At 38.1% G+C, this 13,236-nt stretch overlaps 1 protein-coding gene across 1 annotated transcript in view; it reads right to left on the bottom strand.

The window, feature by feature from the left end:
• Positions 1-13,094, bottom strand: part of LOC106880525 (uncharacterized) — a 32,586-nt gene extending 19,492 nt beyond the window's left edge. The window contains exon 1 of the mRNA XM_014930530.3: positions 12,659-13,094. Within this exon, the coding sequence (XP_014786016.2) occupies positions 12,659-13,094 (436 nt within the window). The remainder of the gene's footprint in view (positions 1-12,658) is intronic.
• Between the last annotated feature and the right edge of the window lie 142 nt (positions 13,095-13,236).

Genomic DNA, 13,236 nt, shown 5'->3' with positions numbered 1-13,236 from the left:
ACCTTTCGTGTTGAGGATCATCACCGGAAACGAGGGTTGAGTCTATGGGTATGACCCTGGGACGAAGAGGGCAGTTGTTACTATAGAAGAACCCTTCATTTTCACAACCGAAGAAGATACGACATAGCCGCAGCTCAATCAAGATCATGTTCATCGTTGTTTTTTTTTGTTTTTTGTTTTTTGTTTTTTTATCCACGGTATTGGGCATCAAGAATTCGACCCCCTAGACCTCACCGTCAATCGAGAGTTTTACTGCAACGTTTTGAAGCGTTTGAAGGAGGACATTCGGCGAAAGCGACCGGATCTGTGGAGCATGAAGAATTCGATTCTTCATAACAACAATGCACCGTGTCTCCGAGCTCTCCTCCCTTGGGAGTTTCTCGCCAAAAACAACATGGTGTCGCTTCCGCACCCGCCCTATTCGCCAAACTTAGCACCTGCGGACTTCCATCTCTTATCCGAGATGAAAATACAGCTCAAAGGTCACCATTTTAACACCGTTGTCGTGATCAAGAGCGAACCGCAGAAGGACCTCGACCCGCTTACGGAGAACGACTTCCTGGCCGGAATTCAAAAATGGGGGGAACGCTCTGACCAATGAATTGATGCGCTAGGTGACTATTTCGAAGGTTAAGAAGTTACCTTTTATTAAACATGAGTAGTCCGGGAAGTTTTTGACACCACGTCGTATACATACATGTGTGTGTGTGTGTGTGTGTGTGTGTGTGTGTGTGCCGAACGAGTCATCCTCTACCTTATTTCCGACCACCGGCCGAGTATACGTGTGGAGACAGCCAAAAGAAGCATTTGACACAGACTGCCTTCTTCCAGCTGTTAAACATGGAGGAGGATCTGTGATGATTTGGCGGGCTATATTTTAGAAATCCACCGGCTCAATGGTTTTCCTTCATGGCAGAGTTAATAGTCAAGACTATTTAAGCATTTTATCTGGTCAAATTCATCCTATGGTTGCGGAACCGTTTCCGGGAGAAAACGCAATCTTTCAGGATGATAATGCACCAATTCACGCAGCTAAAGTTGTTACTGAATGGCACGAGGAACATTCTAGTGAAGTTGAACATCTTATCTGGCCACTACAGTCCCCAGATCTCAATATTATTGAACATTTATGGTGCATTTTAGAAAAATAAGTAAGGAGTCGATATCCTCCACCATCGTCACTACAAGAACTGGAGACTGGTTTAGCTGAAAAATTGACGAAGATTCCTTTGGAAACAATTCAGACTTTGTACGAGTCCATACCTCGTAGAATTCAAGCTGTAATTACTGTCAAAGGCGGTCTTAAACCATATTAAAATTAATTTTTTTGAAATTTTAAGGTGTTTCTATTATTTTGTCCAACCCCTCTATGTATATATGTACATATATATGTATGCGTGTGTGTGTGTATGTATACATTATGCATAAATGCATGCATACATACATACATACAGACAGACAGACAGACAGACAGACAGATAGACAGACAGACAAACATAAATGCATAAGACAATTACATATTTACAAACACTGGGAACACTCTTAACTCAAAAAGTTTTGTCTCTTTGTTAGCGGCTGGCTTGAACTCTGTCAAAAACTTAAATAAAACTCAAAAAAAAAATTTACATACATATATGCATACGTAGTCTGATCAATAAGTATCCGGACTGTTGCCATAGTAACGAAGCTAAAGCACACAGAGTGAAGCTGCTTGGCACAGATTGACCTTAAACTCTGCATACATACATACATACATACATACATACATACATACATACATACATACATACATACATACACACATATATATATACGCGCGCGCATACATACATACATACATACATACATACATACGTACATGCGATATATCCTATTGCGTTTTTGATATGATCACTTTGAGGATATTTTTTCTACACTTATAGTAAAATAAGCATTTTTACATTCTAATATCTTTTTCTTTCTTTTCAGAGTACTTCATAGTATAGTGTTTAAATTCGTATCGATTTTACCCATTTGAAATCAATTTAGATTTGACCCTTATGAGACGTTGTATGCTGTTTAAATTCAAAAGGAGCTATTCAGCAGTGAAAGCACAAGAAGTTTCCGTTCCGTCTGTGAAAATGTAGCTCAACGTATCCTGATACCAAACGATGGTTTGACCAGTTTCGTTCGGGAAATTTTTCTCTCGCAAATTCCTCTCGATCTGGACGACTAAGATCTGCTAATATAGGTTTCAAGTTTTGGCACAGGGCCATCAATTTCGGGGGAGAGGTAAGTCGATTACATCGACCCCAGTGCTCAACTGGTACTTATTTTATTGACCCTGAAAAGCAAAGCCGACCTTGGCGGAATTTGAACTCAAAATGTGCAGAGGAACGAAATGCTGCTAAGTATTTTACTCGGCGTGCAAACGATTCTGCTGGTTTGCCCCTGCTTTTATTGACCATCTGAAAATCGTAGTTGAGGAAAATCCAAAGCAAACTGTTCTAGAATTAGCAAATCAGTTCAATTCAAGTCACATTTCGACCATAAAACACTTTCGTGAACAAGGAAATGTGTCTAAACTTGATAAGTGGCTCCTTCATCATCTGACGGTCTCTCGGTTTAATCAAAGTTAGTCATAGAAGAGCAGACTTATGACCGAAACTTTCCTTGATACAATCATCACGAGAGTGATGGAAAGTGAGTTCTCTGTAGTAATATCTAACGAAAGCAACAATGGTTAGCAACCAAAAGAAAAAGAAGAATCTACCATCAAGCCAGAGCTCGTACACCCGAAAGAAAATCTTGTTCGTGGTTGGTAGTCTACAAAGAAGGGTAACATGAAGTGTTAAGCCAAAGCAAAGCATTTAATGCAGAGAAGTATTGTTGTGAATTGCATGCATTACCAAAATATTTTCAGAAAAAGTGTCCATCATCAGGCGCAGGCGTAGCTGTGTAGTAAGAAGCTTGCGGCGAGCTGGCAGAATCGTTAGAACGCCGGGCGAAATGCTCACCGGTATTTCGTCTGCCGTTACGTTCTGAGTTCAAATTCCGCCGAGGTCGACTTTGCCTTTCATCCTTTCGGGGTCGATAAATTAAGTACCAGTTGAACACTGGGGTCGATGTAATCGACTTAATCCCTTTGTCTGTCATTGTTTGTCCCTTCTATGTTTAGACAGCTGTGGACAATAAAGAACTAAGAAGCTTGCTTCCCAACCACATGGTTCCCGGTTCAGTTCCACTGCTAGGCAACATGGGAAAGTGTAATCAGATATGGCGACGGGCCGATCAAAGCCTAGTGAGTGGATTTGGTAGACAGAAACTGAAAGAATTCCATCGTGTGTGTGTGTGTGTGTGTGTGTGTGTGTGTGTGTGTGTGACCACCGTTTGACAGCCGGTGTTATTGTGTTTAAGTCCGCGTAACCTAGCAGTTCGGCAAAATAGACTAATAGAATAATTACAAGGCTTAAAAAGAAAAATAAGTCCTGGGATCGATTCATTCGACTAAACTTTCTTCAAAGTGATACTCCAGCATGGCCGCAGTCTAATGACTGATACAAGTAAAAGATAAAAGATGAAAAAAAATCATTGATCAAATGTAAAGGAGTATTGCCTTTACACACCAATGCAAACCCACATATCACCCAAGTCATCCATGAGGAGATTACAAGATTAAATATCGATATTATGCCTCATCCTCCTCGCCCCTGACTTTACTCCACTTCACTATCATCTTTTCAAATCAGAGGAAATAGTTTATTAATTATGAGGAGGTTGAAAATTATATCGATATTGAGTTTCGAAAACTGAAGAATTTTTTCCGCTCGAGAGTTAAACAATTTGCCAGATAGACGATATTGTGTTATCAATAATTCAATAATGAAGAGAAATATCTTGATTAAATATATCAATTAATAGCAAAAGCAACATTTGTATTCTTTCTCATCTTGAAATGCGACAGGACTTGCTTTCTAACCTATTAACATATATATATATATATATATATATATATATATATATATATGTATATATATATATATATATATATATATATATATATATATATATATATATATATACACATATATATACATATATATATTAGTGGCAATCTATACGGTTATCGGAGAAACTTAACTTTGATGTCATCAGACGTAATATTTAATATTACCTGAATTTTATGTGTGAGTGTATGCATATATACATATATACATACGTTCATGCATTTATATATATATATATATATATATATATATATATATGTATGTATGTATGTATGTATGTTTGTATGTATGTACATACATATATATATGCAGTAGATAGATAGATAGATAGATAGATAGATAGATAGATAGATAGATATACAGTCTAGTTACATTCTATTCCTTCATCGGGGAAAGTTTCGTGTCATCAGACGTAATAATATCTGAATTTTATGTGTGTATGTGTATGTATACATACATATATACATAGATTCATGTGTGTGTGTGCGTGCATGCGTGCGTGTGCGTGTGTGTATGTGTGTGTGTGTGTGCGTGCGCACGTGCGTGCGTGTATAATTCAGGTAATATGTCTAATGTCAGAAGTTTTCTCCGATGATTGAATAGATGGCCGCTTAAATTGCATCAGCTGCACATCTATTCTTGAAACAGCTGTAAGGGACCGCCTATACACCTTCTTCCTTATTCTCATCCACCTTTGAATTCTGCCTACGGTGACCTGCTTTACTTACTATCGAATTGAACAATACGGTCTTAGCTTATCGCCGTTCCAGGAGAATACCAGCACATGTCATAACCATTACGAACATTAAGTGCAGGCGTGGCTGTGTAGTAAGAAATTTGTTTCCCATCCATATGGTTCCATGTTCAGTCTCACGGCGTGGACCTTGGACATGTGTCTTCTACTATAACCTCCGGCCGACTGGAGATTACAGTAGATCTGGTGGATAGAAACTGTAAGAAGTCTCATTATCAGTTTTTTTCCTCGTCACTCCTTAGCGCTGATATTCTTGTATTTATTCTGAAAGGTGGTCCGCGAGCGCAACTCAGTCACTGATATTGACTGTTCTAAGATAAAGTTACGGCTTTCTAATCGGCTCATTGTTTCTTCCCTTCGGAAGGCTAAAGTGCCAGAAACGCGTCTGGGAGTCCGCTGGGAGGAGACACTGAACAGATATGGTGGCTTTACCATAAGCGGGAAGTTCATATATATATATATATATATATATATATATATATATATATATATATATATATATATATATATATATATATATATATATATGAATCATTTTAACGATGCGTACTGCCTTAATTCTTCGAAACGCCGGAGTTTTAATGGTGGCAGCTGATGAAGGGGGTGTTTCTATGTGGCCTGCTTGTTTGTTGCACCTTGTTTACCATTTTGTCCTTGTTCTTTTGCCACGTCATGTACCCAGTTATGTATCTATATGTACATGTAGATGAACGAATATACATACATGTACATATATATGCATATACTCATATATTGTTTGTATCACGACAGAACGCACGCGTTACCTTTATACAGTAAGTTTGAACTATTTTTCTAACGCGACTCTCTCTATTTCTATCTCCCCCTCTCATTCTTCCCTCTAATGTTCTTCGCCTCTACCTGTCACTAATTGTCTCTCTCTCTCTATCTCTTGTTACTCGTCCTTCGCCTCTCACCGTTACTACTACTATCTCTCTCTCTCTCTCTCTACCTCTCGTTGCTCACTTTTATTCTACTTCCTCCCCTCCTTTTCCCTCTGCTACTCTTTCTCTTCACACAGCCTTGGTCACGTGTGTCCGGCTGCTATCCCTTTTCGTTCTTGAAATCACCAAGCTCGCACGTACTTCTTTGCCCCTCCTGTACGTGCTTCACAACGTTCAAGACATACACACTTCACGTCTGGCTGTACAACCTTTTTGTTTGTTTATTTCACCGTTTCGTTTTCTTGTCTTGTTTTCCGTCCACCACTACCCTCCACGAAAACAATTTAATTTGTGTTCGTGGGAAGAACCATTTTAACGATGCGTACTGCCTTAATTCTTCGAAACGCCGTAATTTTAATGGTGGCAGCTGATGAAGGGGATGTTTCTATGTGGCCTGCTTGTTTGTTGCACCTTGTTTACCATTTTGTCCTTGTTCTTTTGCCACGTCATGTACCCAGTTATGTATCTATATGTACATGTAGATGAACGTATATACATACATGTACATATATATGCATATACTCATATATTGTTTATATATATATATATATATACAGTACATACATGCATGCATACATACATACATACATACATACACACACGTGTGTGTATGTGTGTGTGTGTAGCGCAATTAACGGGCATATTAGAGTGTGTCGTTACGGCCCTCTGTTCTCTCATTTGAAATGATACATAAATTAACTTTGCTTTTCACCTTTTCATGGGTAATAAATAAAGTACCAGTTGTGTACAGGGGTCGAATTCTCTCTCTCTCTCTCTCTCTCTCTCTCTCTCTCTTGCTTTCTGCCTGTCTTTCTCCTAAAAGAAATCAGTTGTCGGCAGATATGGAGAGAGACGGACACCACCGAAGTTAAAAATGCCCAAGACACATGCTATGTTACAACGCAAGGTAAAGCATGCACATGCATACATACATACATACTTACATACATACGTACGTTCGTACGTGTGTGTGTGTGTGTGTGTGTGTGTGTGGCTATCAACTCGTGGATGAGTATGACCATCAGTGACAAATTTTTCTAACCTAGATGTTAATTACGGTGTCTATCAGCAATGCCCGTAATTTAAAGTCAATAAAAGAGTGCACAGCACCGTCGAGACTTTCAACAACAATGCCAAGTAGTCTAGAAACCAGCAAGAGCGTGATCTCTGGCTTCGCTATGAGGTGGATGTTGTTTTGGAATTCCCTTCACCTAGTGAGAAGTTTAAACAAAGAGTAAGGATCACTCACAGGTGTTGGATGGCCGTTGAATCTACTGGTTTCATCTGCCTTTGATAGGTTTTGTTTTTCGTCCTACAGAGTGCCCAACGAAAACCACTCTCTTTACCAAGCAAGCTTGAAATGGTTACCTAGTTTAGTCGCCGAAAGCCCGGCCATGAGACATGTTGTACTGGGTCACATGTTACCAGTAACACTAGAAGTAACCTGACATAAACATAAATACATATCTATCTATCTACCTGTCTGTCTATTTGTCTGTCTGTATGTATGTCTGTATGTCTGTCTGTCTGTCTATCCACCTATCTATGGAAGTATCTTAAATAGAAAGAAAACTGGCAATTGACTATGCACACCGATTACCTTTCTCCAAACCACTGATGTTTATCCTAGGAAAAGGCCACCGAGATAGATAAATAACACACACACACATACTAAGGATATCTTCAAAAACATTGAATGAACATACAGATTTCTAACATCTGTATGTTTTCTCAACTATCTCCCCGCCCCTATCCTAGTCTTCTAGCTATTCAAAACAATGAATGATAAATGACGTATTTAAGAAATATGTTAACATAAGCTTTTTTTTAATAATAATAATCTGAAATCATGTTGGTAAAACAATCAATTCTAATGTTCGTTAACCATCATTAATGTAATATTTATTCATGAGCCCTAAAACTCAAAAGGCGGGCTGCCGGTTACCATGGAGTAATATGTAAGAGACCGAGATCACAACATTACCCCTGAACGGGAGGCCAGTAATTTTGAGGGGTGAGGACAAGTCGATTATATCAACCCCAGTACTTGTCGGGTACTTTTATTTTTATCAAGCCTGAAGAGATGAGAGGCAAAGTTGACCTCGGTAAAATTTGAACTCAGAACGTAATGAACCGGAAAATATCGACAAGAAGAGGGTTTAGCACCGATTAGATCATGTGAACTCAATAAAGTCATCCATACAGTTCACAATGGAAAAAGAAAAAGACAATCAGCTAGCATTCCTGGACGTATTAATAATACGCACCAAGTATGGATTCAGGACATCCGTATACCGCAAGCCAACCTTCACAGGACGATACGTTAACTTCGACTCCCACCATCCATACAGTGTAAAGAGAGAGATTGCTCAGTGCCTAAAACATCAAGCATAGACAATAAATAGTGATCCTGATACACACCACGAAGAAATTAATAGTCTGCGTCCAAACAGCGGTACGATAATTGTCTCCTTCTGTTAAACTGTAACGTGGGGGAAAAAATGAAGAACATCTGGACATTAGGCGGGAACGAGAGCGCGGCAATAGTGCTGGTGATTGATTCATCAAAAGAAAAAACGAAATATTTGCTTCGACTTCGAAATGAATTCACGGTGTTTCCAATTATGTTTTAGTTTGCATCTATCGTTGTCTGGATGTGAGACGGATTATTGCAGTTGTTATTTTTATCTCTGTTGTCTATTCACCTAGTTCACTATGTAAGAGTTACTTAACGATATAAAAGTCTACAAGGTAACTTTAAACTTTCATAAGTTCACTAATAATTGTGTTGTTTTTATTTTTTGTATAAGATAGTTCTCTCGCTTATCTGACATGTCATGAAGGTAGAAAGATTATTAAATCCAATGTCTTTGTATTAGCTCAAGAGTTGGAGCTTTCGTTATTCCTATCATCTCTCACAGTGGAGGCGCAATGGCCCAGTAGTTAGGGCAGCGGACTCGCGGTCATAGGATCGTGGTTTCGATTCCCAGACCGGGCGTTGTGAGTGTTTATTGAGCGAAAACACTTAAAAGCTCCACGAGGCTCCGGCAGGGGATGGTGGCGAACCCTGCTGTACTCTTTCACCACAACTTTCTCTCACTCTTACTTCCTGTTTCTAATGTGCCTGTAATTCAAAGGGTCAGCCTTGTAACACTGTGTCACGCTGAATATCCCCGAGAACTACGTTAAGGGTACACGTGTCTGTGGAGTGCTCAGCCACTTGCACGTTAATTTCACGAGCAGGCTGTTCCGTTGATCGGATCAACTGGAACCTCGACGTCGTAAGCGACGGAGTGCCAACAACAACATAATCTCTCACAACCAATGTATCAGTGCTCTGCAACCGGCATTTCCCAGCACACTGGTGTGCCACGAGACGATGCTAGGTGTGCTGCAGTATAACCTGGATATAATTTTTACCCCTATATTTTTAGTTCAGGTGTGCCACCGAATTTTGAAAAGAATATAAGTGTACTGCAAGTGAAAATAGGTTGCGGAGCACTGATGTATATCAACAAATAACAACAGATACATCGGTTGTGAGAGATGATAGGAATAACGAAGGCTCCAAATCCAGAGTCAATTTGAAGACAAATAAATTATTTGTTTATAAATTATTATGTGGCGCAGGGGAGATTACTCCCATATTGTAAAGAAGTTTAATAAGAGAAGTTTAGTAAGAGTTATCTAACTTGAATCTCTATGTAAGTTTAAGTGAGGCAAATTAATCAGTCGAATGACAGTTTCAAAAGTTCTGCTACATTTAAGCACATTACTTTACATCTTGAACTCAAATACAAGCTAAATCGACTTTACCTTTCATCAGCTATGGTCGATAAAATAAAATATGAATCAAATTCTGTTTTCGATATAATAAAACGCCAATCAAGTACTGCTGGTGTATAATCGATTACACCACAACTAAATGCGTTGTCTTGAGCCTATTATAATTTGTTTTAAATTTTGACACAATGCCGTAATTTCGGGGGAGGGGGTCAAGTCGATTACATCGATTCTTTCTGCTAATTCTCGTCATTTCTTGTAAATGATGTAAACAGTGTTTCTACACTTAGTAGTTTTTTGTCATACAAGAATGTTCATACAAGATGTAAAACTTGAATTCCTGATTGTGAGGTTTTATATAACTGCTACTGGCCACCAAGGGTGCACACCACCACGATGATTTTGTTGTTATTCAGCCATTGCAGACAGCCAATAGAGAGATGAAATTTTAACATTCTATTCATCTTTCTCACAGAATTTTCCAATTTTCCATTTACATAATTTTAAAGACATTTCTAAAATGCAACACATTATCATCATCATTTAACGTCCAGTCATCTGCTTTGGTTTGGTTTCTACAGTTGGATGCCTTTCCAAATGCCAACCGCTTTACAGAGTGTACTGGATGGTCTTTCTGTGGCAACAGCACAGGCGCTTTTAAATAATCTAAGATATTTATCAGATACAGATTATGTACTAGGGGAAAAATGGTATAAGATGATTATGTACTGGAGGAAAATGGTATAAGCAATTTTTTGTAAGTCTGTACTAACAAATTACATTATTCATATTTACATTGGACAGATATGTGTCCTCATCTAGTTTGTTGTTACCACAACATTTCGGCTGATTTACTCTCCACAAACCTGGGTTCTCGTTACTAAGGTATTTTTTTACTGATGTTACTATTATTATTGTTATTAATTATTGAAGGAACTGCCTGGAATTGAACTTGGAATCTTCAGGTTAGTAGCCCGTGCTCTTTAACCATTACGCTATATGCTCATGGTCAATTATAGAGTGAATTTTAGAGCTTATAAACCTAATATTTTTGTATCTTTCCTTAATACCATTTTTCCATACATGATCAACTATACCCGATTTTTCAACATCTCGTGTCACAGCTTTACGATGTTCCTCTACCCTTATTTTGAGTGAGCAGCATGTTTCGCCTTTGTATAACCTACCACAACTGCATGGGATGGAGTACACGCAGTCTTTGGTCATATTCTCTTCTATTGGTGGTCTTACTCAAAGATATTTGCGAAGTGCTGTATTACTCTTGAATACTGTCCTGATGTCATATGGACCACATATTTTCTGTATCTTTCCCGAAGGCCTTTCACATAGGGTAGACAGACTGTGGTTCGTTTAGGGGTCCCATCTTCTCTCCTCCTCCTAATTGGAGTGGATAGTATGTTTTTTGGGTAGTTGTTGCTTAATATATTGTTACTTAGCTTGATCATTCCTTCAGTTTGTGAATCGGGATCACTACTTATAGTCTTTGCTCGATGTTTTAGGCACTGAGCAATCTTTCTCTTTACACTGTATGGATAGTTGGAACTAAAGTTGAGGTATCGTCCAGAGAAGGTTTGCTTGCAGTATACGGATGTCCTGAACCCATGCTTAGTGCGTGTTATTAATACATCCAGGAATGCTAGTTGATTGTCTTTTTCTTTTTCCACTGTAAACTGTATGGATGTCTTGAATTCACATGATATAGCAGTACTTGGACATCTTCCAGGTGGGGCCAGAGTATAAAGGTATCATCAATGTATTGAAGCCATAAGGTTGGCTTTGGGTGTGTTGATCCTAAAGCCAAATTCTCAAAGTATTCCATGTATATATTAGCTATTATTGGTGATAATGGCAAACCCATAGCTAAACCCTCACTCTATTCTGAAGTAGATCATTTCTACACAAAAGGCCAACATTTCCATCAAGTTTCCAATTGGTATACCAGTGCAATCTTTTAAATAGGTGCCCAGTACTAGTTTTTCTTGAATCAATGACAGTGCTTCATCAATTGGAACTTTGGTGAACAGACTTATCACATCAAGATTTACCATCTGGTTGAATCCAGTGGGTATATCCGTGATCAATTCTGTGAAGTGGGTGGAATTCTTTACATATGATGTTGACTTACTTGCTAATGGACTGATTATATCCATGAGGAAGTGGCTCAGTGGACGACATGCCAAACTTCTACTACTCATTATGAGTCTTAATGGAATACCATCCTTGTGAATCTTAGGGAGGCCGTACATGACAATCTTAGGGAGACCGTAATTGTCCACGGGCATATAGCGTAATGGTTAAGAGCGCAGGCTACTAAACCCAATATTTGAAGTTCAATACCAGGCAGTGCCTTGAATAAGTAATAATAGAAACATCAGCAAAAAATACCTTAGGAATAAGAACCCAGGGTTGGGTTCAAAATTCCATTAGGACACCTGATGAAGGCCGGAGAGTAAATCAGCTGAAATGTTATGGTAACAACAAACATGTTGAGGACACATATCCATCCAATGTAAATGTACAAAATTCCTCATCTCTAAAATATAGAACAGTATAAACAGATTGTTATAGTTGGACTTGTTTTCAATATTTTATTATTAGCAACAATTATTGTCTAGCCGACTTATGCTTATCTGGCTCTTTAGCTGACAATACTCAGTCTCCTATCCATAGTAGGGTCACATTAGACATAGGGTAATTTTTTGATATATTTAAAACTGAAAAAAGAAGCACATCTTATATGCTAGTAAATATGATAGGTTTTTTTTTATTTCTTCAGAAAATAATTTACCACAGCTATCACAGCCAAATTGGCTCCTCTTTTGCATTAGTGCACTTGAAATTCATTTATTTCTTTGATAGAACCTTTTATCATGGATACTAGTGACATAGCTACTCCTTTGTATGAGTGCTTGTGTGAGTAATTAGGGTATTTCTATGAGAGAATGATTTATCACAGATATTACACAGATATGGTTTCTTCTCTCCTGTATGAATTTGTCTGTGTTTAATTAAGTGATCATTTTGAGAGAAAGAATTACCACAGATATCACAATGATATGGTTTTTCCCCTGTATGAACTCGTTTGTGAGTAGTTAAATTACAATTTTGAGAGAATGATTTACCACAGATATCACACTGATATCGTTTCTTACCTGTGTGAATATATTTGTGTTTAGTCAGGTCACCACTTGCAGGGAATGCTTTGCCACAGATATCACAGTGATATGGCTTCTCTCCTGTATGGATACGCTTGCGGATGGTGAGATTACCTTTTTGAGAGAATGATTTACCACAGATATCACAATGATGTGGCTTCTCTCCTGTATGACTGTATTTGTGTATAGTTAAAGAACCTTCATAAGAGAACGCTTTACCACAGATATCACATTGATGTGGTTTCTCATTTGTGTTAATGCATTTGTGTTTAGTTAAATCACTCCTTCCAGTGAATGCTTTACCACAAATATTACAGTGATATGGTTTTACTTCAGCACAAATACATTTGTGAGTAATGAGATTAACTTCTTGAGAGAATGGCTTTTTACAGATATCACAGTGGTATGATGATTTTCCCATTATTTTTGGCATCTCTTCAGAAAAAGAAAAATCAGTTCATTAAATTTTTTTTTTTTTTTTTCTCACATCATGAGTATTTTCCCTAACAAATATACCTTCAGTCTTCTTTCCATCAACTGCAATCTTTGTCATTGGTTGCATATGCAGAAAACAC

The sequence above is a fragment of the Octopus bimaculoides genome, chromosome 13, assembly GCF_046866305.1.
Source record: "Octopus bimaculoides isolate indiv1 chromosome 13, ASM4686630v1, whole genome shotgun sequence".
NCBI classification, from domain to species: Eukaryota; Metazoa; Mollusca; class Cephalopoda; order Octopoda; family Octopodidae; genus Octopus; species Octopus bimaculoides.
The sequence above is the reverse complement of the archived record's forward strand: the minus strand, read 5'-3'. Positions and strand labels throughout refer to the sequence as shown.